The sequence below is a fragment of the Cherax quadricarinatus genome, chromosome 41 (assembly GCF_038502225.1).
Source record: "Cherax quadricarinatus isolate ZL_2023a chromosome 41, ASM3850222v1, whole genome shotgun sequence".
Lineage (NCBI taxonomy): Eukaryota > Metazoa > Arthropoda > Malacostraca > Decapoda > Parastacidae > Cherax > Cherax quadricarinatus.
Window position 1 is genome coordinate 22484828 of NC_091332.1, and position 27628 is coordinate 22512455.

Consider the following 27628-nt stretch of genomic DNA (forward strand, 5'->3'; position numbering starts at 1 on the left):
TAGGACGAGCTTGAGAGTCACTGGACCTCTGTTGCACAACATACTTGTCCATAGAGCTCTGTACCTCCTGTTCCTTTACGATTTGTCTAAAATGGGCCACAACATTGTCATTGTAATAGTCACCAGCACGGCTTGCAATAGCTGTGTTAGGGTGATTTTCATCCATAAAGCTTTGCAGTTCAACCCACTTTGCACACATTTCCTTAATCTTTGAAGTAGGCACAATGGATTTCACAACTGGCATAGGCATCTCAGGGTTAGCCCCAAACCCTTCAAAATCTTTCTTAATTTCCATACTAATTCTCACCCTTTTTATCACAGGGATGGTACTAGAAGCTTTCTTGGGGCCCATGGTGACTTATTTTGCAGGTGCAATCACTAAAAATGCTGGGATAATATGAATTGTTCCGATTGTATGTTTGGATGCGACCGCAGTGGCTGGCTTGTAAACACTGCACAGGCCACACGTGGATGCGTCTCGAACGGAATGAATCGCGTTGGTCGAGTTTTTTAGCGCTAGTCGAGGCAAAATTTTTGCTTTAAAATGTATCGCTAGTCAGATTTAACGTTATACGATGCCATCGTTGGTCGAGGGTCCACTGTACAAAGATAGATGCAGTTAAACATGTCCCAGCATTTAAAAATATTTTATACGATTTCTCAAAGTGCACAACAAAACAGTGTTAATGTCTCTAAGAAACAGTTATTATGTATACTATATATGGCACTGTTAATCTAATGCAGTTCTAAGTTCATGTTTAAATTAAATGCAATACTCTGTAAACCTTTAAACTCTGAGAGGCTTAACCACAGCTGATTGCCCTGCAAGTGCATCCTTAAGCATACAAAATGTGCTGGTATAACTGCTTTACCTAGAAGTGCTATATTTATAATCAGAGAGTAATAGACACTGCTTGACTTAGATATAAAATAATATTAATAAATACTGCCCATAGTAGGTATGAACCTGCAAGCTAGTAAACCACATAGGAAACACGAAATGTAAAATTTGGCTTTTCACAAACACTTAGAATCACTCAGCATGAAATACAGAAGGTCATGTATCCCACTCCTTTTTGAAGTCAGCACACACTGAGGTTCTCTGTGAGTTCGAGTAGACCAGTATAGTAATTGATCTATCTTCCTTAACACACACTAATTTGTCACAATGTGGGTTAGCAACACTAGGCATCATAGCCTATTAATTGTGCACCAGATCTACATCCAGTTTCACAGCACCACAAAAATAAAATGTGGAAACTTGTGAGGGAGTTTCTTTGAAATGACTTTGGCCCAGCCTTTCCTCCCCAGTTTTAAGATGGCCCAGCCTTTCCTCCCCAGTTTTAAGATAAAATAGGGTGGCTGTTGCCACTCATTTCCTCTCAGCCCCATAGTTCAGGGCTCAAAACAATGTTTAATCTCTTCTAATTAATATTGCTCTCAGAGGCAACAATCTGATATAGTATTTATTCTCCAGTAATTTTTGTTATTCTTTAAATCCCCCGATGAAATATTAGAAAATTTGTACTTCATTAAATTCATGCCCCCCTCCTTGCTTGATTCCAATGTTTACATGTACAGTAATTGAAATACATAATTTACAGTGCTAAATAGTACTGGTATACTTGATACTAAAGTCTTGGTGGAGATTAGAGGTTATGTGACTTTTCCCACAAATCAGAATAACATGCAGTATTTTAGTTAATCCAGTAGCTGTTTTTACAGTAGAGCAGTGAATGACCTCCATAACTAGAGTACTTGAAATGAATACATTTGTAAGCCATACCTATACTAAACATGTTGAAATCATCTCACTTATACATACAGTATAGTATTTTGAAATATGGATGTCTTGTCATTCTTTTGCTTGCTTGCTTGAAACTGATTGTTGTGGTGCCACATCAGGCATATTTGGAAGGGTAGCCAAATTTGATAATGGTGGTGTCACTAAGTTTCCATGCAAGTCAGATGATGGCACATCTTCTGTGTTTTCATGTAGCATGGAGAGAGGAACTTGGGGAGCTGCTCTTGAAGACTCCTTACTTCTTATGGCTGTGTTTCCTAAGATTGGGTTGTCTTGGAGATGTATTCTCATGTTTGCACCTTCCATGGCAGCTGTTGCATTGGTACAACCTCTGGTACCAGCTGTTGCTGCAGATACATCACAAACTTGTACTAAAACCTGTTAGTAAAAGTAATGACATTAAACCAGTGTTTTTAATAGAGTAATTGGTAAAATATGGACTTTCTTTTTATATACGGTAGTAAAAATGTAAATTCCTAATCATTCTATCATTAACTTGCTTCTTATTATAGGTAAATGAAAATTGAAGTTCATCGGTATACACTTGTAATACAGTATTTTGTTTGTATTATACATTACCTGTTGTATAAACATTTATGCAGATATCTTAAAGCCCATATTTATCTTTCAGCTTACCTGTGTGTGGTTAAACATGTAGAATATTCCTCGTAGTAGGCTGTGAATGTGAGCAAGGAGAAACAGTGTTGCAGGCAGTATAGAGGGCAGGTCATTAATTACATCCCATGCATAGAGCAGACGTTCTGTCAGGAAGGGCATCCAGCAACTGAAGTATACTATGAGGATCACCACCTCCTGCAACAAATGCATCAACTGTGCCCATTAGGAATTTTAATAATGTTTGAGTTTTGTGCTTCTTTCTGATTATAATAATGATAATGTTTGAGAGGATTCAGAATTTACATAAAAATTGTTGGTAATACAGCAGTCCCTTGAGTTGTGATATTAATCTGTTCCAGAAGATGTAACATATCTCAAACCCCAAAATTCATGGCTTTATGGTAATTCATTCCAAGACACCTAAAGTGGAACTTTTACTGTACTTGAATTTAAAGAGTTTGTGGTATTAGGAAGGATAGAAGGCCAGAGCTGGCAGTGCAGAGCAGGCAGGCCACAGCAGACAGGGCAGGTAAAGCAAGGAAGAGCTGGCAGGGCAAACATAACCAACATTAAAGGTAATAAAGTACATCGTATGTTATTATAGTACTTCACATGTGGAAGATTCATTCTTACTGTACATTTTAGTGACCTCAGCATATGATTTTTTTCTTGTTGTATTAGGTCGAGATTTAACACTTTTTCAATGATGGGAAGCATTTCATGGCTTCTCTTTGGGTTGAAGAACTGCCACCATCACTACTTTTGTGCTTTGGGGCCATTATCAAGCAAAATTAAGACTTAGTATTTTCAGAACACTGTAAACCGTAGATAACTGAAACCACAGAAACCAAATTCATGTATATGGAGGTTGTATGTACACAGGCACAAAGTTAGAGGTCAGGAAACACTTTATGCAACTCCATTTTTGCCCACTTTGAGGCCTATTTTAGTCCAGTTCCAATGCTCAGATCAACCCAGTTATGTTTCTGTCTCTTTTGCTAGTATTCCTTCCATTCTGTCTATTAAATGCAAGAAACTGCCCATTCAGCTATCAGAACTACCCTATCAAGTGCCTGGAAGTTGGTAATATGGCCAATTTTTCACAAAATTCAGCAAAATCCAATTTAAAAACAGAATCCTAAATAAAATAAACACTATATGTATTCCAACCACTTAAGTAGTCTTTCCTCTGTTCATTAACCCCTTGACTGTTGCAACCCCTAATCCTTAGGTGTCTCCTGGTGTCGCAAATTTAAAAAAAAAAAAAAAATTTCTTTTGAAATGATAGAGAATCTTTTCCCAATTGTAATGACACCAAAAAAACAAAAATTTGATGGAAAACTGATGGAATTACGCTCTCACGAAGTTAGCAACCGCGGCGATATTTACAAATCGGCGATTTTGCCCACTTTGAGCCCTATTTTCGGCTAATTCCATTGTTCCAGTCGACCAAACTCATAGCTATTTCTTTAGAACTTCGTTTTTTCTATCAATTGAGTACAAGAAACTGCCCACTTACCGATTTCAGCTACCCAATAATGTGGTCAGAAATTTGCAATTTGGCCAATTTCATGAAAATTAAAAAATATGGCAATTTCAAAATAAAGTCCAGAATGAACAATGCAGACATTCCTGGCTCTAAATAACATTTTCTTTGTTCATCAGTCATGTCTCCAGGCCCCTCTGATATTACTCTTGCTTTCTATTTTGAATTTTTATTCAAACAAAAAATAGAAGATTTACTGTTATGCAGACTACTGCAATACTGTAATAATTGTACAGATAATGTCAACCCAATTATGACTGCATATTAGAATGGCTAGTTGGACATTTATTGGACTGACATCATTTGTTTACTTTTGAACATCGTCAGAAATCAAACATTTCCCCTACTTTGAGCTCCATTTCCAGGTTCTTTTTATAGTAAAACCAATCAAAATCACCTCTATTTCTATAATATGTTTTCCATTCTATCAAATGAGACCAAGAAAATGAGAATGCAACCATAAATACTATACGAAAATAGACCACAAAGTCGGCATTTTAATTAAAAAAGCGGTCAAAGTTTTTTTTTCTCATTATGCACTGCATGCTCCAGGATTTTTTTTATATGGTGCACACTGACCACACAGACCCATTCTCTCACATGTGGTTCTACCAGCTTTGTCCTACTTGCTTTGAAATTGCTAGAATTTATGAGTATACAGTGGACCCCCGCTTTACGATCACCTCCCAATGCGACCAATTATGTAAGTGTATTTATGTAAGTGCGTTTGTATGTGTATGTTTGGGGGTCTGAAATGGACTAATCTAATTCACAATATTCCTTAAGGGAACAAATTCGGTCAGTACTGGCACCTGGACATACTTCTGGAATGAAAAAATATCGTAAACCGGGGGTCCACTGTATATACGTCAAACACAGTACCTCGTAAGACGTATATATACGACTGAAACAGTCAAAGGGTTAATCATGTCCCCAGGCCTCTCTTGTTGACATGTTCCCTCCGTCATCACACAAAAATTAAGCAAAAATTTTTCCCCATTTCTTGGCTAATAAAATATAACCAAAAATAATTAGTCATAGTTTATGCCATCCCAGTAACTGAAGTAGACCTAGCAAAAGCTGATAAAACTGACTGAAAGGGGTAGGGGTTCCCCCACCCTTACTCAGGAAAATTACCAAAAATGTAAGGCCTGTTTCAACCACTTCCAATTTGAAACAGACCAGATTCATTTTCGTTTCACTAATGTATCTTGTTCTATCAGTTGACACAAAGAAGCCAATAAAACCATGAAAACTACCCTAGAAGACACCTCATACAAACTATTTTAACCCAAACACAAGGTCATAGGTTAGCAGTTCCCATTCACTGCATAGAGCAGGACTTTTTTTTATACTGTGCACACCCACCACATAGATCCATTTTCATATCTAGGCTTGCAGCATATTTGAGGGCTCAGTGAATAAGACATATACTATATGAGTGGCACTGACTCTCAAAATGCATAGTATACTGTGCAGCATACATGAGAGATAGTGAAAGGGTTAAACATGTTCTTCGTTTTATATCTCCCAAATCATCTGCAATAGTACTCAGCCATCTGTGTCTGTTGAACCAACTGTACAGTCATCATCTATCTACCATACAGGGTAAGAAAAAATAATGTACAGTAAGACCTCTCATTAACAGACTAATAAGGGGAAGGGTGTTGTTCAATAATACTGATTGTCCACAATTCCCAGAATACAGTGGTACCTTGAGTTACGAACTTAATTCGTTCCATAAGGCTGTTCGAGTGTCAATACCGAACGAATTTGTTCCCATAAGGAATAATGAATATTAGATTAATCTGTGTCAGACCCCCAAAAATACACTTACAAAAGCACTTAAAAAATACACTTACATGTTTGTTCGAGTTGGGAGCTGCTCATAACTCAAGGTACCACTGTATAATAATAATAATAATAATAATAATAATAATAATAATAATAATAATAATAATAATAATAATAATATAATAATAATAATAAAAATCTTTATTTCTACAATTACATGATACAAATTATACAGACCTAATTGACATCAATGATGTACTATACAGAGAGCTCCTGGTTATACCTGGAGGGTGTTCCGCGGGTCATCACCCCCACAGCCCAGTGCATGACCAGAGCATTTTGGGCAACTTAGGTTAATTTTATCCCCAGGATGTGACTCTCACTAGTTGGCTAACACCCAGGTACCTACTTACAGCTAGGTGAATAGAGACAGCAGGTGTCTTAAGGAAATAAGGCCCCACTCTTTCCACCCGTACCAGGGAATGAACCATGGAGTTCAGTCCCAACTGAGTGCACTACCAATTGAGCTGTGTATTTCATGATCGTCCAGTTGCCTTCTGAAGTAGTGGACTTGGTCCGCTGATGCAGAAGACAATCGAACACTAAGGACATGGGTATTGAAACCTGTAGTACTACAGTACAGTTGTGTACTGTATAGTAATTTTATAGTTCTCTGTGTTATTTACAGCAATTTTATTTACCTTTTCATGGTGGAGAGATAAGGTGTAAACTGAGCCAGAAGAGCTATTAAGCTCTACTAGTGAAAATAATGTAGATGGCTGAGAAAATGTAGAGGGATAAGAAGACAGATGGCTGAGAAGATGTAGATTTCTGAGAACCACACATTTTCTCTTGACACCACCACTTGCTTTAGAAGCCAATGTTAATTGCACTTTACTTAATAAAGTCACACAATCTCTAAATCCAGGGAAAACTTAGAAACTGCATGACAGTTGTATGCTTGAGTGAGCATAAACAATAAACTGGCACGGGTGGCCTATAGCACAGGGAATAATGAAAATGGATATGTCCTGGACGTGGCCACTTTGCTTGTACTGGACAAACATTGGAGGTAGCGTACTTAGTCCAATACAGCCTCTCCTCACTTAATGACGGAGTTCCGTTCCTAAGACTTTGTCGGTAAACAAATTCATCGGTAAGTGAGGAGCATGCTATAATGGTAGTGGGTTTGTGTCAACCATTTTTGATATTGTTTTAATGTCACCTTTGCACCATTTATAGCATTTCTGGTACATGTATACGTGTATTTCTAAATGTTTATACAGTAGTGTACTGTATATTGTAATAAGCAGAATAGAGGAAATCAGCTCTAACATATATTATTTAGGTGTGAATACTGGTCAAAGAGCCTGTCATAAGTCCAGTCATCGGTAAACGAGTACGTTGCTAAGTGAGGAGAGACTGTACTTCAGAAAACAATCGGACACTATTTCTACGTCACAGACCGGGCCATAGGGGTGTTAACCTCCGAAACCCTCTCCAGGTATACAGAGAAAATGCAGAATTACAAACTTTTGTCCATTTTGTCCAATAATTGGAACATTTGTCTGGTCAATATTTTTGTCTAAAATTGCAAAAATCTATTAATAGGAAGTTTTACTATGCTGTATGTTTAACGCTTTCAAATTTACTGTACTATATTATAATCCTGTAGTTTAACATAAGAACATAAGAAAGGAGGAACACTGCAGGAGGCCTGTTGGCCCATACTAGGCAGGTCCTTTACAATTCACCCCACTAACAAAACATTTGCCCAACCCAATTTTCAATGCCACCCAAGAAATAAGCTCTGATGTGAAAGTCCCACTCAAATCCAACCCCTCCCACTCATGTACTTATCCAACCTAAATTTGAAACTACCCAAAGTCCCAGCCTCAATAACCCAACTAGGTAGACTGTTCCACTCATCAACTACCCTATTTCCAAACCAATACTTTCCTATGTCCTTTCTAAATCTAAACTTATCTAATTTAAATCCATTACTGCGGGTTCTCTCTTGGAGAGAGATCCTCAAGACCTTATTAATATCCCCTTTATTAATACCTATCTTCCACTTATACACTTCGATCAGGTCTCCCCTCATTCTTCGTCTAACAAGTGAATGTAACTTAAGAGTCTTCAATCTTTCTTCATAAGGAAGATTTCTAATGCTATGTATTAATTTAGTCATCCTACGCTGAATGTTTTCTAACGAATTTATGTCCATTCTGTAATATGGAGACCAGAACTGAGCTGCATAATCTAGGTGAGGCCTTACTAATGATGTATAAAGCTGCAGTATGACCTCTGGACTTCTGTTGCTTACACTTCTTGATATAAATCCCAGTAATCTATTTGCCTCATTACGTACGCTTAGGCATTGCTGTCTTGGTTTAAGGTTGCTGCTCACCATAACCCCCAAGTCCTTTTCGCAATCTGTATGGCTAAGTTCTACATCATTTAACTTATAAGTACTAGGGTTATGGGCACTCCCAAGCTTCAGAACCTTGCATTTATCTACATTGAACTGCATCTGCCACTTTTCTGACCAAGAATAGAGTTTGTTTAAATCCTCCTGAAGTTCCATAACATCTACGTTTGAATCAATTATCCTGCCTATCTTTGTGTCATCGGCGAATTTGCTCATATCACTAGTAATTCCCTCATCAAGATCATTGATATATATTATAAACAACAATGGGCCCAAGACTGATCCCTGTGGAACGCCACTTGTTACAGATCCCCACTCGGATTTAACCCCATTTATGGACACTCTCTGCTTCCTGTCAGTGAGCCATGACTCGATCCACGAGAGCACTTTTCGCACAATGCCATGAGCTGCCACTTTCTTTAACAGTCTATGGTGCGGAACTCTATCAAAAGCCTTACTAAAATCTAAGTAAATAATATCAAATTCTTTATCGTGGTCAACAGCCTCAAAAGCTTTACTGAAGAAAGTTAATAAATTAGTTAGACAAGACCGGCCTCTTGTGAATCCATGCTGAGTATCATTAATCAAGCTATGCTTATTGAGATGGCTTCTTGTAATCTCAGCTATAATTGACTCTAGTAATTTGCCTACAATTGAGGTCAGGCTTATTGGGCGGTAATTTGACGGTAACGACTTGTCCCCCTGTTTTAAAAATAGGAATTACATTAGCCATCTTCCACATATCAGACACTACACCTGTTTGAAGAGATAAATTAAAAATATTAGTTAATGGTTCACAGAGTTCCATTTTGCATTCCTTAAGAACCCTTGAAAAAACCTCATCAGGACCCGGCGACTTATTTTGCTTCAGTCTGTCTATCTGCTTCACAACCATTTCACTAGTGACTGTGATGTTACATAATTTATCTTCTTCTAGCCCACTATAAAAATTAATTACTGGAATATTGTTAGTGTCTTCCTGTGTAAAAACTGAGAGAAAATAATTATTAAAAATCGAGCACATTTCATTCTCTTTGTCAGTAAGGTGCCCATAGTTATTTTTAAGGGGACGTATCTTATCTCTAACTTTTGTTCTATAGACCTGGAAAAAACTTTTTGGGTTAGTTTTAGAATCCCTAGCAACTTTAATTTCATAGTCCCTTTTAGCTTTTCTTATCCCCTTTTTAATGTCCCTCTTAATGTCAATATACTGATTCATAAGATGACCCTCACCTCTTTTGATACGCCTATAAATTCCTTTCTTATGACCTAGTAGATATTTGAGCCTATTATTCATCCATTTTGGGTCATTTCTATTTGATCTAATTTCTTTATATGGGATAAACGTTCTTTGAGCAGCATGTATAGTGTTCAGAAAACTGTCATATTGATAGCTCACTTCGTTACCCCAGTCAACAGATGATAAGTGTTCTCTAAGCCCATCGTAATCTGCTAAGCGAAAATCTGGGACTGTTACTGAGTTATCACTACTATCGTACTTCCATTCAATGCTAAATGTAATTGATTTGTGGTTGCTAGCACCCAGTTCCTCTGAAATTTCTAAATTATTAACAAGGGATTCATTGTTTGCCATAACTAAGTCAAGCAGGTTATTACCCCTTGTAGGTTCTGTCACAAACTGCTTCAAAAAACAATCCTGAACTACTTCTAAGAAGTCGTATGATTCTAAATTCCCAGTCAAGAAATTCCTATCAATATGACTAAAGTTAAAGTCTCCTAGAATTACTACAGTATCGTGCCTTGTGGCCTTAACATTTTCCTCCCATAGTAGTCTCCCTTGGTCCCTATCTAAGTTTGGGGGACGGTATATCACTCCTAAAATCAGTTTTTCATGCCCCTCTGAAAATTCTATCCAAACAGACTCTGTATGTGTTACTTCAGACTTAATACCCGTTTTTATGCAACAGTTCAAGCGATCTCGGACATACAATGCCACCCCACCCCCCTTCCCGATACTTCTATCTACTTGGAACAATTTAAAACCCTGAATATGACATTCCGCAGGCATGTCCCGACTTTTTGAATTAAACCACGTCTCAGTTAAGGCAAATACATCAATGTTACCTGCACTAGCAACTAATCTCAACTCGTCCATCTTATTCCTAGCACTATGGCAATTAGCATAATAAACATTGAAAGACTCTCCTTTCTCTTTACCCTTCTTGCTCGTTTCTGTTTTTCTACTAAACCTATTACTGTCCTTATCACCCAAAGTCCCTGGCTTTTCAATATCTACCTCGTTCTGCTTATTACTAGTTCCCCTAGAACTCGTAATGTTACTACACTGGGACTTCACTGTTTTCCTGCCAAAACCCATATCACTAACTATTCCTAGTTTAAAGTCCTAACTGCTCCCTCCACTGCAGTTGCCAGTGCTACCACCCCAGACCTAGATAAGTGAACCCCATTCCTGGCATACATGTCATTTCTGCCATAGAAGAGGTCCCAGTTGTCAATGAATGTTACTGCATTTTCCTTACAGTATTTGTCCAGCCAGCAATTGACACCAATTGCCCTGGACAACCATTCATTTCCAACTCCTCTCCTTGGCAAAATACCACATATGACAGGGTTCCCACCTAGTAGGTCAGTACAGCAGGTTAAGTCTGCTAGGTATTTGTCCGTGTCTGGCAGTCTATCGATGTAATCGATGTAGTCCACTACATCAATCATTTCTGTCCAGTGGATTTTTGTTTAAGCAGGCACCCCCTACCCCCTTCTAATATACTACACCAAGGTTTCAGTGTGGTATTTTATCATTGTAATAAAGTTGGTAGAATTACTGACAATATGTAAAGTAAAAGGACACAAGTGCAACTAATGTGACATTTATTGTGGCAACGTTTCGCTCTCCAGGAGCTTTATCAAGCCATTACAAACAATACATGGACACAGAGGGTATATAAAGGCTCAGAGTGAGGTGAATACCAGTGAGGTACCATTTCGATGTTCACTAGTGGTAGTAGTAGTAGTAGTAGTCGTAGTGACAAAAGTAATACAATATGGTAGAGCAATTAATTCGTACATGAGTAAAAGGATATAAAAGCTATTACTTGGGTAACATAAAAATAGGTTGGACAAATATAAACTGGAATGAGGCAGCTTGTTTCAGTGTTCACTCTCTGTGCTTTGTGTAGTATAACAGGAGAGACTATGTGATGGCAGGGTTTACTGTTTTCAGGAGGATTCTTGCTAAGACTTCGGAGATGGTGAAGCTGCCGTTGTTTTGTTTAATTGTATTCGAAACAGCGATCAGTGCTGATTCGAGGCACTTGCGTGTGCGGAAATTAGTTTCTTTGATCACTAATTGGGCGTCTCTGAATTTCATGAGATGATTGGTGGAATTTCGGTGTTGTACACAGGCGTTGTTCATTTACGCATGTAGGAACGATAACCTGAACAACGCCTGTGTACAACACCGAAATTCCACCAATCATCTCATGAAATTCAGAGACGCCCAATTAGTGATCAAAGAAACTAATTTCCGCAGACGCAAGTGCCTCGAATCAGCACTGATCGCTGTTTCGAATACAATTAAACAAAACAACGGCAGCTTCACCATCTCCGAAGTCTTAGCAAGAATCCTCCTGAAAACAGTAAACCCTGCCATCACACAGTCTCTCCTGTTATACTACACAAAGCACAGAGAGTGAACACTGAAACAAGCTGCCTCATTCCAGTTTATATTTGTCCAACCTATTTTTATGTTACCCAAGTAATAGCTTTTATATCCTTTTACTCATGTACGAATTAATTGCTCTACCATATTGTATTACTTTTGTCACTACGACTACTACTACTACTACTACTACTACTACTACCACTAGTGAACATCGAAATGGTACCTCACTGGTATTCACCTCACTCTGAGCCTTTATATACCCTCTGTGTCCATGTATTGTTTGTAATGGCTTGATAAAGCTCCTGGAGAGCAAAACGTTGCCACAATAAATGTCACATTAGTTGCACTTGTGTCCTTTTACTTTACATATTTTATCATTCCTGATTTTTTCCCATAGCTATCTATTATAAAGTAGCATATATGTACAGTATTGTATTTTGAAATGCAGTAATTGATAATTTAGCATTTACCCAATATCTGAACAAACCTCCTAAGAAAGCTTCTTTGACAGTAAGTATTCTTGCATTATAGAGAACCTTATCAGCAGAGTTTGCACTATGTACATAAATAAGATTTCCCATACTGGACAAATTTATGAGGAACAGTTAGATGAAATCACTACTAGCTCTCTTCCATTATTTTTGTATCTCATCTTTGCTGCAGATACTCTCGAGTAAAAAAAATGCTCTGTCAAGTGCTAGATATTGTAATGTGAGTTGTTTGATGTACATTGTGTTGTGTCCATGAAAGAATGTTGGTAGACTAGCTGCTCAACAGTTGAATGCTTCTACATGTGAATTGCAGATAGACTCAAGGTGAGGGTAATATGTTGATTTTTGATGGTTATGTAAGCTTGAATGAAGTTATGTCATTGGAATTGGCTCTTCAGCTTTTCCTCCCTGGACACTTCCAGCTCTTGAGGTGCATGAACACCACGAAATCTGCTAATTTTCTAGAATGCAACTTTGTATACTATTGTGTTTTATAGTACATACTCTACACTATACAGATGCAGTATAGGTACAGGTAGGTTCACTAAGATGGGGCCTGGCCCAGGTCTTCTCCATGCCTTGACCTAGCCAGATGCAACAAAGTTTGAAGCAGTGTTTGAAGGTCAAGTCTTAAGTGAAAGTTTATTAAATGAAAACATAGTATTTTAAGTAAAAAAAATTAAAATGTGTCACCACTACCATAACTAATGAGTTAATGTTATAGGTTAGTAGATGTTGTTCCACATTTCTAAAGTCTGTTGTATGGAAATCTGTTATGAGAAGGATTTACTTTTATTTTCTTTCTTAATCATTGATTCTGATTATGTTTGCTTCCATCAGTACTATATTTTGTGCATACCATATGTTAGCCATTAAATTTTACAGGTGGGAGTTCAGTGAAAATAAGACACCATTAGACTAGAGCATATAGATACATAAAATACCAGGAGTTTCTTACCCAATATATTGCTTTCTTGGAATGTGACCAGTAGGAATAAGTTGAAACTGTAGTCAGCAGTGGTGTAGGGTGATGACAGAGAAGCCAGGCTATTCTGGTGTATAACCCAGCAGTTGCTGACAGTGGCATTAAAAATACCATCACAAAGAGAGCCGTCATGAAAATTGGTAGAAAGTTGGGCTGTAGAGGTGAGAATATTGCAAGTATATAGTAGCTTTTAAAAAGTATTTAAAGATACAGCCTCTCCTCACTTAACGATGGAGTTCTGTTCCTAAGACTACGTTGGTAAATGAATTCATCGCTAAGTGAGGAGCATACTATAATGGTAGTGGGTCTGTGTCAGCCATCTTTGATATTGTTTTAATGTTACCTTTGCACCATTTATAACATTTCTAGTATATTCTTAAATGTTTATACAGTAGTGTACTATATATTGTAATAAACAGAATAGAAGAAATCAGCTCTAATATACATTATTTAGGTATGCATACTGGTCAGAGAGCCCGTCATAAGTCCGATGTGTCGGTAAACGAGTACGTCGCTAAGTGAGGAGAGGCTGTATTGCATAGCAATCTTAAGTTTTCACTAATATTTTGTGTAAATATAGAAGATGAATTAAAAAATTCTAGAATAAATTCCATACAGTAGGACCCCATATCCGTGGGGGATACATTCCAAGGACCTGCTGCGGATACTGAAACTACAGATAGTAGCAGACCCTATATATAATCCTATACATACATATTATAAAGTTTAATTGATAAATTATGCACAGTAAGTGGAGAATTATCACTTTTTTACTGATGGGAAGCACTTCATGGCTTCTCTTAGGGTTTGAAGAACTGCCGGCTTCTCTGATTTTGTGCTTTGGGGCCATTAAGTCTGCCCGAAATGCCTTGGTATGATAGTGGCTTTCTTTGTACCAATCAAATTATGAAATGTAAACACACATTGTAACTTTAGCAAAGAAATAAAATTTTGATTTGATTTGATTACGTATTACGCAAAATTAAGAGGTATTTTTGGGGCACACTAAACCGTGGATAACTGAAACCGCTGATACTGAATCAGTGGATACAGGGGTTCTACTGTATTATGTTCTTAGTTTACCCTACAGTATTTACTGTACGAACACTGCCTTCAAGCAGTGATGAGTTTTCTCTGGTTTCGTTACATTAATAGTATACACTACTGAATAGTTGATTAATCAGGTAAATGTGCAACACCTGGGTATCATTATATATAATTATTAATGGAGATGTGTTGTTTTTCAATCCATTGCAGATGGTTGAAAAAGTAGAGGAAATTTTGAGGCGATCAGTCCCTCAGCCTTCATAGACTGTGTTCAGTTGCTCACTCTCTTCAGTCTTCTGTATTTAGTCTCTGTATTGGATTGAAAAATCCGCTAATTGGTGAATCATCTCCATCAGTAAAGATACTCAGGCTTTGCACAATTTTTTTATAACACGTCAGCCATTTCTCACTGAAATAGTCAATAACCCAAAAAAGAAGAAATGCTTTCATCATTCTGTCTTGCCAGAGGCACACCTGTACTACAGTTAAAAAACTGCAGCATATCAACATGCCTCTTTCAGAGTGCAGACACTGTACTTTCCACCTCCAGGACTCAAGTGTGGCTTCTTGGTTTCTCTGAATTCCTTCATAATGTTACTTTACTCACACTTCAACAGCACGTCATCATAAAAACCATTTGTCTCTACTTGTTCCTATCTAATATGCTCACACATGCTTGTTAGCAGTCCAAGCCCCTTGCACACAAAACCTCCTTTTCCCCCTCCTCCTAACCTTTCCTAAGCCGACAACAACCCCACCTTCCTTTGCCCATACATCTTATTAATCAAATTTTTTCTATTTCAAATTTCTTTTTACTAATTTTTTATTATTTTACTGATGACAATTACTCATTGATTAAAGATGGACTATGCACAATATCACCACTAAAAGTTTATTTAATAACCTTAAAAATATTTTTATTCCAGTGATATATGGCAAAACCTCAGTGTCTTTTGCTGCATTATTCTTCAGAATGCTATTAAATTATTTTTAGATAGCTGTGTAGACAGCTTTAAAGTTTCATTGCATATATCCTTGGAGCTGTAATTTTTTATACTATGAAAACAACCAGGGGTGTTTATAGTCCAGTACAAATGCAACACTGATTTTCTACCACCCTTAGTTCCTAAGCCTTGCCAAAATGTTGATTTTGCTAGACCAACAGATGTCACATAATAATAATTCAACAGTACACCTCTGACCAAATAATTATACACCTCCCATGCCTCTAAAGCACCATGGAATACTAGAGCTTAAACATAAATATAAATGAAACTTATTTATTAAGCACTATATTTACAAAGAATGTTGCAGTACTACTGCTCCCAGAGTGGTAAATTTTAGAAATTATGGGTTGTCATATTTACTGTTTTATAGCTGACTGTTTTATCAAGGATTTGTGATGTTGCAGGGGAACATCTGGGGTACTTGAAGTTAAAGCCACGGGATTTTTAGAAGTACAGTGGTAACTCAGTATGCATACGCTTTGGAATAAGTCCAACTTGGTATGCATCCTGTTTGGACGTGAAAATTTTTGCTTGGTATACGACCTTTGGAATACGACTCGCGTGCTAGAACTTGTATGGGTCAAAATGAGTCACAACACCGCATGCTACCCTTGTTTACCTCTCCCTCGAGACAAAGCCACAATTGCCCACTAGCATCAGTATGCCCATTGCTACCATTCAGTGAACAACCCATGCTGTAACTCTGTGAATTTTCATGTGATTTTGTGTTTTTTTGTATAAATTTTTAGTACATAAATTCATTAACCATTAACCAGGTCCATGGGTCTGGATGTGAGTGATGGTGATGTGGAAGAGTTAGTGGAGGGGCACAGGAAGAGCTGACCACTGAGGAACTGCAGGAACATGAGAAGGAGGAGCACAAGACTAAGATGGATGCACTCTCTTCAGGCTCGGAAGAGGAGATAGACGAAGCCCCTACTTCATTAATCAAGGAAATCTTTACCAAATGGATGGACGACAAAAACTTTGCAGAGAAGTACCACCCCAACAAAGCCCAAACAAGCCATAATAGCATTGTCTGGAATGACCAGACAATGCACATTTCTGAAACATCCTGAGGAGAAGGCAGAAACAAAGTTCTTTGGACAGATTTTTAGTGATGAAATTAAGACACGTGCAACATCTGGGTATCTTTATTGTAGACAATTCGCCATCCAGTGGCTTTATCAATACAAATTCTAGGACATAATTTGAAGACAGATTTTTAGTAAAAGTCAAACCTGGTGAGCTTAATCCAGGTTCAAATAGGGAAAAGGGACAGAAAAGAGATGGGGACTCTCCTTCCAAACAATAACACTTTCTCCTCCTCCCTTCTCAGCACTATCCTAGTAGGCACTCGACTCTTTTCAGCAAAGTAAAGTGAGGTTAACCCTTTCAGGGTTTCGGCCGTACTATTACGGCTTACGTGCCAGGGTCCTTGATGTACTAGTACTCATAAATTCTAGCGCCTTCAAATCTAGTGAGAGAAAGCTGGTAGGCCTACATATGAAAGAATGGGTCTATGTGGTCAGTGTGCGCAGTATAAAAAAAATCCTGCAGCACACAGTGCGTAATGAGAAAAAAAAAACTTTGACCGTGTTTTTGGATTAAAACAGCAACTTTGCACTGTATTTTCGTATGGTATTTATTGTTGTATTCTAGTTTTCCTGGTCTCATTTGATAGAATGAAAGACATATTACAGAAATTGAGATGATTTTGACTGGTTTTACAATGAAAAGTACAGTGGACCCCCGACAAACGATCTTTTTTCATTACAGAAGTATGTTCAGGTACCAGTACTGACCGAATTTGTTCCCATAAGGAATATTGTGAAGTAGATTAGTCCATTTCAGACCCCCAAACATACACGTACAAACGCACTTACATAAATACACTTACATAATTGGTCGCATTTGGAGGTGATCGTTAGTCGGGGGTCCACTGTACCTTGAAACTGAGCTCAAAGTAGCAGAAACATTCGATTTTTACCAAAGTTCGAAAGTAAACAAATCATGCTAAGCGTCCAATACACGTCAACTGGTGAGTCTAATATTCTTTCACAAGTGCGCCGATATTATTCATACCATTTCTACACTAATGCATTAGTCTGCATAACAGTAAATCCTATTTTTTGTGAGAATAAAAATTCAAAATGGAAAGCAAAAGAATGTAAGAGGGCGTGGGGACGTGACTAATGAACAGAGGAAATGTTATTTTAGTGCCAGGAATGTCTTTCTTGTTTATTCTGGACCCTATTTGGAAATTGGCATCTTTTGAAATTTGTGTGAAATTGGCAAAATTGCTAAATTCTGACCACTGTATTGGATAATTGAAATCAGTAAATGGGTGGTTTTTTGTACTCATTCGATAGAAAAAATGGAGTTCTAGCGAAATAGTTATGATTTTTGTTGACTAGTACACTGGAATTGGCCGAAAATAGGGCTCAAAGTGGGTAAAATCGCCGATGCGTAAACATCGTCAAGACCACTAACTTTGCAAGAGCATAATTCCATAAGTTTTCCATCAAATTTCGTACTTTTGGTGTCATTATGATCGGGAAACGATTCTCTATCTTTTCACAAGAAAAATAATTTTTTTTTTTTAAATTTGGGGGACCCTGAGAACAAGTCTCTGAGAGGGCCTGTGGACCCTGAAAGGGTTAAATTTGCATTTATTTAATTAATTCTTTTGTATTTATGTATGTACGTATTTTAGTATTAAGCAGTGTTTAAATTATATATTTTAGTATATTAAGCAGTGTTTAATTTACTTTATACAACTCCATCAATGTATAATATGCCAATAACAATAGGATTTTTTTTCATGGGAATGGATTAATCGTTTTCCCTATACAGTGGACCCCCGGTTAACGATTTTAATCCGTGCAAGAGGGCTCATCGTTATGCGAAATAATCGTTATGCGAATCAATTTTCCCCATAAGAAATAATGGAAATAAAATTAATCCGTGCAAGACGCCCAAAAGTATGAAAAAAAATTTTTTTTACCACATGAAATGTTAATTTTAATACACACAAACTGAAAAAGGCATGCACAATTAAATGACACTTACTTTTATTGAAGATCTGGTGATGATTGATGGGATGGGAGGAGGGGAGAGAGTGTGTTAGTGTTTAGAAGGGGAATCCCCTTCCATTAGGACTTGAGGTAGTAAGTCCTTTTCTGGGGTTACTTCCCTTCTTCTTTTAATGCCACTAGGGCCAGCTTCAGAGTCACTGGACTTCTTTCGCACAAGATATCTGTCCATAGTGGCCTGTACCTCTCGTTCCTTTATGACATGCCTAAAGTGTTTCACAACATTGTCAGTGTAATAATCACCAGCACGGCTTGCAATAGCTGTGTGAGGGTGATTTTCATCCATGAAGGTTTGCACTTCAAGCCACTTTGCACAGATTTCCTTAATCTTTGAAGTAGGCAACTTCTTCAATTTCTCTCTCCCCTCCTCCGAAGCAATTTCCTCAGGTGTGGCCTCTTGCTGTTGAAGTTGATCTAGCAGCTCATCAGTGGTTAGTTCTTCATTGTCCTCCTCCACCAACTCTTCCACATCCTCCCCACTAACCTCCAACCCCAAGGACTTTCCCAATGCCACAATGGATTCCTCAACTGGCACAGGATTCTCAGGGTTAGCCTCAAACCCTTCAAAATCCCTTTTGTCTACACATTCTGGCCACAGTTTCTTCCAAGCAGAGTTCAAGGTCCTCTTTGTCACTTCCTCCCAAGCCTTACCTATAAGGTTTACACAATTGAGGATATTAAAGTGATCTCTCCAAAACTCTCTTAGAGTCAGTTGAGTTTCTGAGGTCATTACAAAGCACCTTTCAAACAGAGCTTTTGTGTACAGTTTCTTGAAGTTGGAAATAACCTGCTGGTCCATGGGCTGCAGGAGAGGAGTGGTATTAGGAGGCAAAAACTTCACCTTAATGAAGCTCATGTCCCCATAAAGTCGCTCTGCCACGTCTGTAGGATGACCAGGGGCATTGTCTAACACCAGGAGGCACTTAAGTTCTAATTTCTTTTCAGTTAGGTAATTTTTCACATTGGGGGCAAATGCATGGTGTAACCAGTTATAGAAAAATTCCCTAGTGACCCATGCCTTACTGTTTGCCCTCCACAGCACACACAAATTATCCTTGAGGACATTCTTTTGCCTGAACGCTCTGGGAGTTTCAGAGTGATACACTAATAAAGGCTTCACTTTGCAATCACCAGTAGCATTGGCACACATCAACAAAGTAAGCCTGTCTTTCATAGGCTTATGTCCTGGGAGTGCCTTTTCCTCCTGAGTAATGTAGGTCCTGCTTGGCATTTTCTTCCAGAACAGGCCTGTTTCATCACAATTAAACACTTGTTCAGGTTTCAGTCCTTCAGTTTCTATGTACTCCTTGAATTCCTGCACATATTTTTCAGCCGCTTTGTGGTCCGAACTGGCAGCCTCACCATGCCTTATCACACTATGGATGCCACTACGCTTCTTAAATCTCTCAAACCAACCTTTGCTGGCCTTAAATTCACTCACATCATCACTAGTTGCAGGCATTTTTTTAATTAAATCGTCATGCAACTTCCTAGCCTTTTCACATATGATCGCTTGAGAGACGCTATCTCCTGCTATCTGTTTTTCATTTATCCACACCAATAAGAGTCTCTCAACATCTTCCATCAATTGCGATCTTTGTTTCGAAAACACAGTTGAACCTTTGGCAAGAACAGCTTCCTTGATTGTCTTTCTGGTGCCCACAATAGTAGCGATGGTTGATTGGGGTTTCTTGTACAGCTTGACTAGGTCGGCTATACGCACTCCACTTTCATACTTATCAATTATCTCTTTCTTCATCTCTATAGTAATTCTTACCCTTTGAGGTGTAGGGTTGGCACTAGAAGCTTTCTTGGGGCCCATGGTCACTTATTTTCCAGAAACAGCACCGAAAATACTGTAATAATACGAAATATTCCGAGTGTATGCTTGGATGTTACCGCGGAGGCTGGCTGGTAAACAATGGGACGGAGCGGCACATGTGAGGCTGGCTGAGGGCACATTGGACGCGTCTCGGACGAAAATCGGTATGCGGGTTTTTAATCGGTATGCGGGGCAAAAATTTTGCGATAAAAGTAATCGTTATGCGGAAAAATCGCTATGCGATGCCATCGTTATGCGGGGGTCCACTGTATTTCTTATGGGAAAATTCGTTTGGTATATGTCCTGTTTGGTATAAGTCCAAGGTCCTGGAACGGATTAAGGACGTATACCGAGGTACCACTGTATGTATGTCTACTGCTATGACACACTCTTCTTGGTGATATTGTTGAACATATCATCCAAGTGAAATTGGTTCATGTGCTTAGATCTTTTACCCCTGTAATTTTTTATTCATCAAATAAAAATTCATTAGGTCTTGTTATGTCATGAAGGAATGTTGTTTTAGCCCTTTGATTAATTCACCTGACAATATTATTAACTTGGTAGCCATAGTTTTTTTTTTTTTTAACACAATGGCCGTCTCCCACCAAGGCAGGGTGACCCGAAAAAGAAAAAAACTTACGATCTCTTCTAGCCGCAGCTTATGTCAAGTTAATATAGCTATTGTATTAACTTTAGCCATATCTAGAGTTAAATGTTAGAAAATATGATTAGAATTGCATAAAATCATGGGAGCACCACCATTAACCACAGTGTAAAATTTACAATATAAGTGAGCACACTCTGCTCTTGGCTATATATGGCCTTCCTCATAATGTTTTCTCCAGACTAAAATTGGAACAGGATCATTTGTTGCCGGAAAATTGGTGTTCTCCAAGCACCATGTTTATTTTGAAAGTCATTTTAACTTTGTGTTTACTTGTAACATTTTTGGCCTGTGTTTGCACTAATGTTCCATATTTGCCTTTAAAGTAATTTTTTTATAACCATTGAAGAAATCTTTGAATCTTTTTATAATGATTAAAATTTATGATAAGTATTACTCTTTTCAAAATGTAATTAATTGTTGATTCTGATGCTAATCCCTATCTTTCTATTCTTACTCATTTGTTATTACAAGACACACTGAGGGCAAATTTCTAGGTCTCCACATTGACTGTAATCTTAAATTTCAGACCCTCATCCAGCATATAACTAAGAAAGTTTCCAAAACAGTAGGCATCCTTTCCAAGATACAACACTCTGTACCCCAAAGGACTCTCCTTACTTTTTATGACTCTCTAATATACCCTTACCTCACCTATGGTATTTGTTCTTGGGGACCTATCACGACCAGTCACCTTAAACCTTTAATAATCCAACAAAAAGCTGTGATGCAGATGATCACAAACTCCTGTGCCAGACAACACACTCCACCACTCTTGAAAAGCTTGAACTTACTTGATATGCAAATTATACACACTTATTATTATGCCTACTATATGTACAGAACATTAAACTTCAATGTCAATCCTCCACTCAGACTTCACCTAGACAGCTTCAGCAGAACACACACGCATAACACGAGGCAGAAAACACTAACGACATCCCTCATGTCTGTCTCACATTATGCAAAAATGCAGTGCATATAAAAGGCCCAAAGATCTGAAACTCTTTGCCTGAAACAGCAGGAGGTCCCCTGCCCACAAATCAGTTTAGGACTTCGTATACTCAAAAATCATTTCATCTCAATAGCAACCATACCCACGCTATGCTAAACTCTAACCAAATTTAAAACAAATCTCCCAAATATTTTATTATTCCTTAACTATTAAGCCATTATTACAATCTTAAAAATGTATGTTTGTATCATAAATTGTACTACCTCATATTAATAATAGAGTAAAATATTGAATACAAAGGTTTTTTGTACTTAATCCATTCCAGAGGGTCATTCTATATCTGAAACGTACGAAAACTGAAGCAATAGTTCCCATAAGAAATAATGTAAATACAGTTAATCCGTTCCAGACATTCAAAAATATTAACAAAAAATATATTTTGAGTCCTGGAAATGGGAAGTACAATGCCTGCACTCTAAAGGAGGGGTTCGGGATATTAGCAGTTTGGAGGGATATGTTGTGTATCTTTATACGTATATGCTTCTAAACTGTTGTGTTCTGAGCACCTCTGCAAAAACAGTGATTATGTGTAAGTGAGGTGAAAGTGTTGAATGATGATGAAAGTATTTTCTTTTTGGGGATTTTCTTTCTCTTTGGGTCACCCTGCCTAGGTGGGAGACAGCCGACTTGTTGAAAAAAAAAAAATTAAAGAATAACTATAGTTTTACATACAGAAAACTATGAGAAATGCAACCTCTCCTCACTTAACGACTGAGTTCCATTCCTAAGACCACGTCGGTAAACGAATTCATTGCTAAGTGAGGAGCCTACTGTAATGGTAGTGAATTTGTGTCAACTATCTTTGATATTGTTTTAATGTCACCTTTGCACCATTTATAACATTTCTGGTATATTTTTATATGTTTATACAGTTGTGTACTGTATATTTTATTGAGCAGAATAGAGGAAATAGCTCTAATATACATTATTTAGGCAGGCATGCTGATCAGAGAGCTTGTTGTATGTCCGTGGCATCGGTAAACGAGTGTGTCACTAAGTGAGGAGAGGCTATAAATATAAAGCACTAATGAAATGGATAAATGAACATTTAAATCACTGTTACATACTTTTATTGAAGACTCTTGTTGGGAGGAGAGTTTGTTTGGAGACTGGACAAAATACACCTATCATCCGACTTACGACCTGCTCGACATACGACGACTCAACTTACGACCGTGTTTTTTATGCCAAATTTCTGGGAAATAAACAAGTGTTTGTGTTGTACACAGGGTTTATGCTAAACCTTACAGTATAAAATACAGTACTAACAGCATAAAAAGTAAAGTAAAACATGAAATACCAAAATAAAACAATAAAATAAAGTCATTACAGAAATGTTATGTTGATATTCAGTAGTAAAGTTCGACTTACGTCCATTTCAACTTACGACCAGTTTCTTGGAACCGAACTCGGTCGTAAGTCGGATGGTAGGTGTATTTAAATATGATGCGCTAATATCAACTCTACTGCTTATTTATTTATCACAATTCATCTAATATGACACAATAAACAATATTAATAACATAGAAACATGATATATACCCTAGAATGAATAAAATATGTCGTTATGTATGTGAGGAGTGCTGGTGGTGGTGGTGTTGTTGAGTTTATCAGGGCCACTGACAGCATAAGCTGTACATATATTGGTGGTGGTGGTGGTGGCATCAGAGGCCACCATCACTATTCACACTGAAACAATGTATGTAATTTATAAATAAGAAATATTTACACTTAACTTGGAGGAGATGCTGGCATTGGTTTAGGGTGGTGGAAGATATGCAGGCGGTGTATATTGTCAGTGGCCCTATATACATGTACCTCCAACATTGGAGGAGTTAGTTTTGTGTAGTTTTTTTCTATCGCTTAATCACTTAACTTACTTGCTACACAGTTAATGCTACACTTTATCGCTGGCTGGTGCTGTAACCTTTATCGACTCCTGCTGCTTTAGTATCGTACATATCGTAGAATCACTGAAGAAGGCACATTCTCCCCTCTCTCTCTCTCAGCCCTTTACCAATGGGCTAGGACTAGGAACTTTCTTTAGAGATATGGTGGCTTATTTCGCAGTCACAATCAATAAACAAACACAAAAAGTGCAAAATCTTTTGGCTAAATGCTCACTCAACCAGTGACAAAGGCAAACTAACGGTGTCCCTGGGCGGGCGGACGTGTGTGATACATACGATTTCTGGATCGAGGTCTGACATCCGGAATAAAATTTTGCCCAAAAAAGGGTTCTAAATCTGAAACATCCGATATCCGGCACATACAAAAACCGGAGTTCCACTGTATTTGTAATCTACTACTCCTCACCTGTCTAGACTTAAGTAGTCTTTAACCCTTTGAGGGTTTTCGTCGTACTAGTACGTCTTACGCGTAGGGGTTTTTGACGTACTAGTACTCATAAATTCTAGCGACCTCAAATCTAGTGGGAGAAAGCTGGTAGGCCTTCATATGAAAGAATGGGTCTATGTGGTCAGTGTGCACAGTCTAAAAAAAATCCTGCAGCACACGGTGCATAATGAGAAAAAAAAAACTTTTTCCATTTTTTTTTAATAAATCAGCGACTTTGCAGTGTATTTTCGTATAGTATTTATTGTTGTATTCTAGTTTTCTTGGTCTCATTTTATAGAATGGAAGACATATTACTGAAATTGAGATGATTTTGACTGGTTTTACAATGAAAGGTGCCTTGAAATTGAGCTCAAAGTAGCAGAAATGTTCGATTTTTACCAAACTTCAAAAGTAAACAAATCGTGCCAAGCGTGCAATACACGTCAACTGGTGAGTCTAATATTCTTTCACAAGTGCACCAATAATATTTATACCATTTTTTACACTAATGCAGTAGTCTGCATAACAGTAAATCTTATATTTTTTGTGAGAATAAAAATTCAAAGTGGAAAGCAAAAGAATATAAGAGGGGCCTTGAGACGTGACTAATGACTAGAGGAAATGTCATTTTAGTGCCAGGAATGTCTTTCTTGTTTATTCTGGACCCTATTCCGAAATTGGCATCTTTTGAAATTTGTGTGAAATTGGCAAAATTGCTAAATTCTGACCACTGTACTGGATAGTTGAATTTATAAATGGGTGGTTTCTTGCACCCATTCGATAGAAAAAATGGAGTTCTAGCGAAATATTCATGTTTTTTGTCGACTAGTACAGTGAAATTGGCCGAAAATGGGGCTCAAAGTGGGCAAAATCGCCGATCCGTAAACATCGCCGAGACCGCTAACTTTGCGAGAGCATAATTCCGTAAGTTTTCTATCAAATTTCAAACTTTTGGTGTCGTTATGATCGGGAAAAGATTCTCTATCTTTTCATAAGAGAAAATAATTTTTTTTTTTTTTTAAATTTGGCCGACCCTGAGAACGAGTTTCGGAGAGGGCCTGTCGACCCTCAAAGGGTTAAGTATTAGGTTAAGTCTGCCCGAAATGCCTTGGCATGATAATGGCTTTATTTATACCAATCAAATTATGAAATGTAAACACACATTGTAACCTTTACAAAGAAATAAAATTTAGATTTTGACTTTGATTTAAACAAATTGGTTCTAATTTATCATGTAAATTTTATCCAAATAAAGTTTATAAAAGTTTGTACCTGTGCCTGACATGCTGTCGAGGTGCTGTTTGTTGCAGGTGGAATATTGGAATATCTGTCTTCCGTGGTGAATGGCAGTTTATTTGTAGTGTTGTTTAAGGATGTGTCACTGCAGTTGGCCACAGTGTTTGATGTTGTCATTATTGTGGTGCTTGGGATTTCTGCTTCATTATTTTCAAAAGTTTCTGTAATCCCCATAGCCTCAGATGCATGTTGTTTTTCTCTTGTTATGTTGCTTAATATTTTATTGGTGTAAGTTGCATTTGAAAATACATTTTCTAATTCTTCCTGGGATGTATATTCCATAGTTGTGTCTTTTTTAGAAAATGGTGCCATTGTTGATGTGTCTGTTATTGGAGCACGATTGTAGCTTTCTTGATAGCTCTCGGTACTGATGCTAGTATTAATTAAGCTTTTATTATGGTCAAAAATTGCTAGAGTAGCTTCAGTAGTTGTAGTTTCCTTTATGTTTTCACTCACAATCTCTTTGTAAGGGTATTCTGTAGTTAATATTTTGGTTTCACTTAATTTTGAAAGTAAACTGTTCTGTGTCTGTAGCTCTGTGGTAATGTGTAGCCCTTCTCTTGTATCAAAAATATCAAAAATGTTTTTTGTACCCACTGAAGGTACCTCTGATTTGTTTGACAAATTTTCATCATCCATATTCACTGTTTTTATGACTGGAGTCACCATTTGTACATCAAGGGGATGTATGGAAGTAACATTTGCTTGTGTTATCTGAGTGGTGATGTTATTTGGTACCTGTGTCAGTAAAGCTTCATGGTCCTCCATTTGCTTTTCCACATCACTTGTTTGGAATTTTCTTGTGGCATTCATCAAAGAATTATTTTGCAAATTTTTTATAATTGTTATTGATGTTGGCTTGAAGGTCTTGGAATTTGTAATGTTTGATTTGTTAAGGTTATCCTTTTCATTACTGGTTTTAATAGGATTTTGTATGTCATTAAGAATGGTATCATTGTTTCCTTGATTGATATTTTCAGGGGCTTTACTTAATTCTCCAAATACTCTTTGTTGATCATCATCAGTTATTCCAAGAGCTACATGTAGCCTTTTAATAATTTGTAGGTTTTCAGTTTGCTTTTGTTTAAGTTTTGGGATTCCACGAAACTTTTCAAGTGCAGCATGTGAAATATTGCCTCCAACAATTCCATAAATCAACCCAATGATAACATTCTCACGATAATCACTTGACCAATCGTGCTGACTGTTGTGTTCCCACATATCTTCCAGGAGACCTCTGTTATTTCGAATTTCTATGTGTTTTTCCCAGTAGAATTCATTGTCTTGTACAGGATATACAGACAATACCTTTGTGTGACCCCTTAACACAATCATAAATGCCAAGGCAATAAACCATGATGTCATAACCCACATAAGAGAGAAAGTGCGTAGAAAGCTATCAGAATGTGAGGATGCTGTTAGTATGCCCTGATAACGCTCAATAGCAACTCCTAGTGCAGAGAAGCTGCTGGTCACTAGTGGAAAAAGTAATAAAGAGTAAATTAAAAAGTATCTAGCACATGAATTGCTGTATAATAAGTTGGCAAAGTAAAGACAGCCATCACATAATAAGCCAACACCAGCAAGAGCCCCTGACAGTGTGTCAGACAAGCCATAGATTATTATGGGCATTATTGGCCTCTGTGGATTACTTATAAGGAAGGTCAGTGCCCTCAGATTCAGCAGGAACTCCAGAACACCAGTGATAATGTACAGTGTTTTCACAAGAGATAATGCAACCATTTTATCACTTTTCAGTTTGCCAGACATGCAGTTAAATTTTTTATATATACTGTGCAATATCCTTACACAAATCTTTTTCCTCAGTTGTTATTTCTTGCATATTTATAATTATGTACTAGTAGTATTACTTTACCACAAGCATTGTTATATATGACTATAGACACTTTAAACTGCAAAATTTCTTATTTTCACTAGGAATTTCACAGGAACCTTCTGCTAGCTTGATTGCTTTGTGTGTGAGTGGTTACTCTTGGATCCCATATGGAAATTACCCATATGGCATGTCA

At 37.5% G+C, this 27628-nt stretch overlaps 2 protein-coding genes across 5 annotated transcripts in view; one reads left to right on the forward strand and one right to left on the reverse strand.

Annotated features, from left to right (window-relative positions):
• Window positions 1–27628, forward strand: part of LOC128695942 (zinc finger MYND domain-containing protein 11) — a 208081-nt gene that overhangs the window by 14907 nt on the left and 165546 nt on the right. The gene's annotated exons all lie outside the window — the stretch shown is intronic.
• On the reverse strand, window positions 1555–27592 carry LOC128695989 (uncharacterized). The gene is made up of 5 exons (XM_070092823.1): window positions 25575–27592; window positions 15821–15873; window positions 13286–13499; window positions 2441–2617; window positions 1555–2182 (listed from the first exon to the last, which is right to left on the reverse strand). The coding sequence occupies exons 1-5, from the start codon at window positions 27366–27368 to the stop codon at window positions 1856–1858; spliced, it is 2565 nt and encodes an 854-aa protein (XP_069948924.1). The 5' UTR covers window positions 27369–27592; the 3' UTR covers window positions 1555–1855.